Source organism: Corvus brachyrhynchos, unplaced genomic scaffold, assembly GCF_000691975.1.
Source record: "Corvus brachyrhynchos isolate BGI_N302 unplaced genomic scaffold, ASM69197v1 scaffold46, whole genome shotgun sequence".
Classification (NCBI taxonomy): Eukaryota; Metazoa; Chordata; class Aves; order Passeriformes; family Corvidae; genus Corvus; species Corvus brachyrhynchos.
Window position 1 is genome coordinate 6683571 of NW_008238838.1, and position 1421 is coordinate 6684991.

A 1421-nucleotide genomic window follows, 5' to 3' on the forward strand; every position below is an offset into this window, starting at 1 on the left:
GACGCTCTTTGCCCAGACCGGGAGAGTTCTGAAGAAGATCAACAAGCCTGGAAACATGATAGTGTCTTTTAGTAACCTGGCTGAGAGGATCAAGGTGAGCACTGAAGAGAATTTAACATACAAAAAAAGATGGAGCTGGTTCCCTATGTCCTTTTCCCTCTGTGTATTGCTGCATCTTTGCTATGGTGCTGGATTTCTGGGAGTGGAGCTTTGTCCAAGGTCCAGGTGGGGCAGCTGGGAGGGTTCCCTGCCTGCACAGACCTGTGAGTGCTCCCTGGTTTTTAAAGAACAGGGAGGCTGAATCCCTCAAAGCCACGTGTGCTCCCTAGTCTCTTGCAGACCGGCAGCAGCAGGAAGAGGAGACATATGCGGATGCCTGTGATGAATTCCTGGATCCAATCATGAGCACTCTGATGTCAGACCCTGTCATCCTGCCCTCCTCCCGCGTCACCGTGGACCGATCGACTATAGCCCGACACCTCCTCAGGTGTGCAGCACAGCCTTCATACCTTGATACTTTTGGGGATCTATTTCATATGTCCAGTGACTCTTCCTGACCTCTCTCTCTTTTTTTTTTTTTATCTCTAGCACCAGAATTGTCCAGATAATCTCCTTGATGTTTTATTTTTCAGTGATCAGACAGATCCTTTCAATCGGAGTCCCCTCACTATGGACCAGATCAGACCAAACACAGAGCTAAAAGAGAAGATCCAGCGATGGCTTGCAGAGAGGAAAAAGCAGAAGGAGGAGGAGCTGCAGGACACGCTGAATTGAAAAACAGGATCTCATCTCCAAACCTCCTGTCGCAGACAGGATTACAGCCATGCAGGGGTAATGGCTGGAGCTGCCACCCTAATGATGACCACAATTAATGCATTGCCACCACCTTTGGAGTCTCTTCTCGGATCTTCCCTGCTAGCCCTTGTTCTCTCTTTTCCTTTCAAGACTCACTCTTTAATACTAAGACTTTCCACTGCACTACAGCTTTGAGCCTCAGCCTCGGGGGAAGAGCACAGCCTCTTCACGATGTGGTGCCCTGGCCCTCTATTACCTGCTCTTTGTGTTGGCCACGTTCTTTTCCAGCAATACCAAACGCCTCCCTCTGTTCTGTGTTTAAACTGTAACCATCATTCACTTGGTGAAAGCAATGCCTCCAGCCACTCCCAGAGTGGGATGGGGGGATGAACAGGAGGGGGATGTTTTGCCAACTTGTACATGCCAGGGGTGTAGCAGGGTTTACTTCCCCAATGAGTGTTGGGAATGGTGGGCGTTGGAAATTAAACATAGAGATCATCTTAAAGCTGGTGGTGGAGGTCTGGCAGTGCCGGCAGCTGTAGAAAAGCTTCTTCGGGCTTGGTGCAGGGACCGGGGTGGTCCCGGGGCGGGAGCGGTCTCGGCCCTCCGCGGGTCTCGAACCCGCG

The 1421-nt window shown here is 51.0% G+C and overlaps 1 protein-coding gene across 1 annotated transcript in view; it reads left to right on the forward strand.

The window, feature by feature from the left end:
- Nucleotides 1–1300, forward strand: part of UBE4A (ubiquitination factor E4A) — an 11891-nt gene extending 10591 nt beyond the window's left edge. Inside the window, 3 exon segments of the mRNA XM_017738389.1 lie at nucleotides 1–94; nucleotides 330–487; nucleotides 633–1300. The exon segment at nucleotides 1–94 is cut by the window's left edge and continues 36 nt beyond it. Of these exon segments, the coding sequence (XP_017593878.1) occupies nucleotides 1–94; nucleotides 330–487; nucleotides 633–774 (394 nt within the window). The 3' untranslated portion in view covers nucleotides 775–1300.
- Nucleotides 1301–1421: the final 121 nt, after the last annotated feature.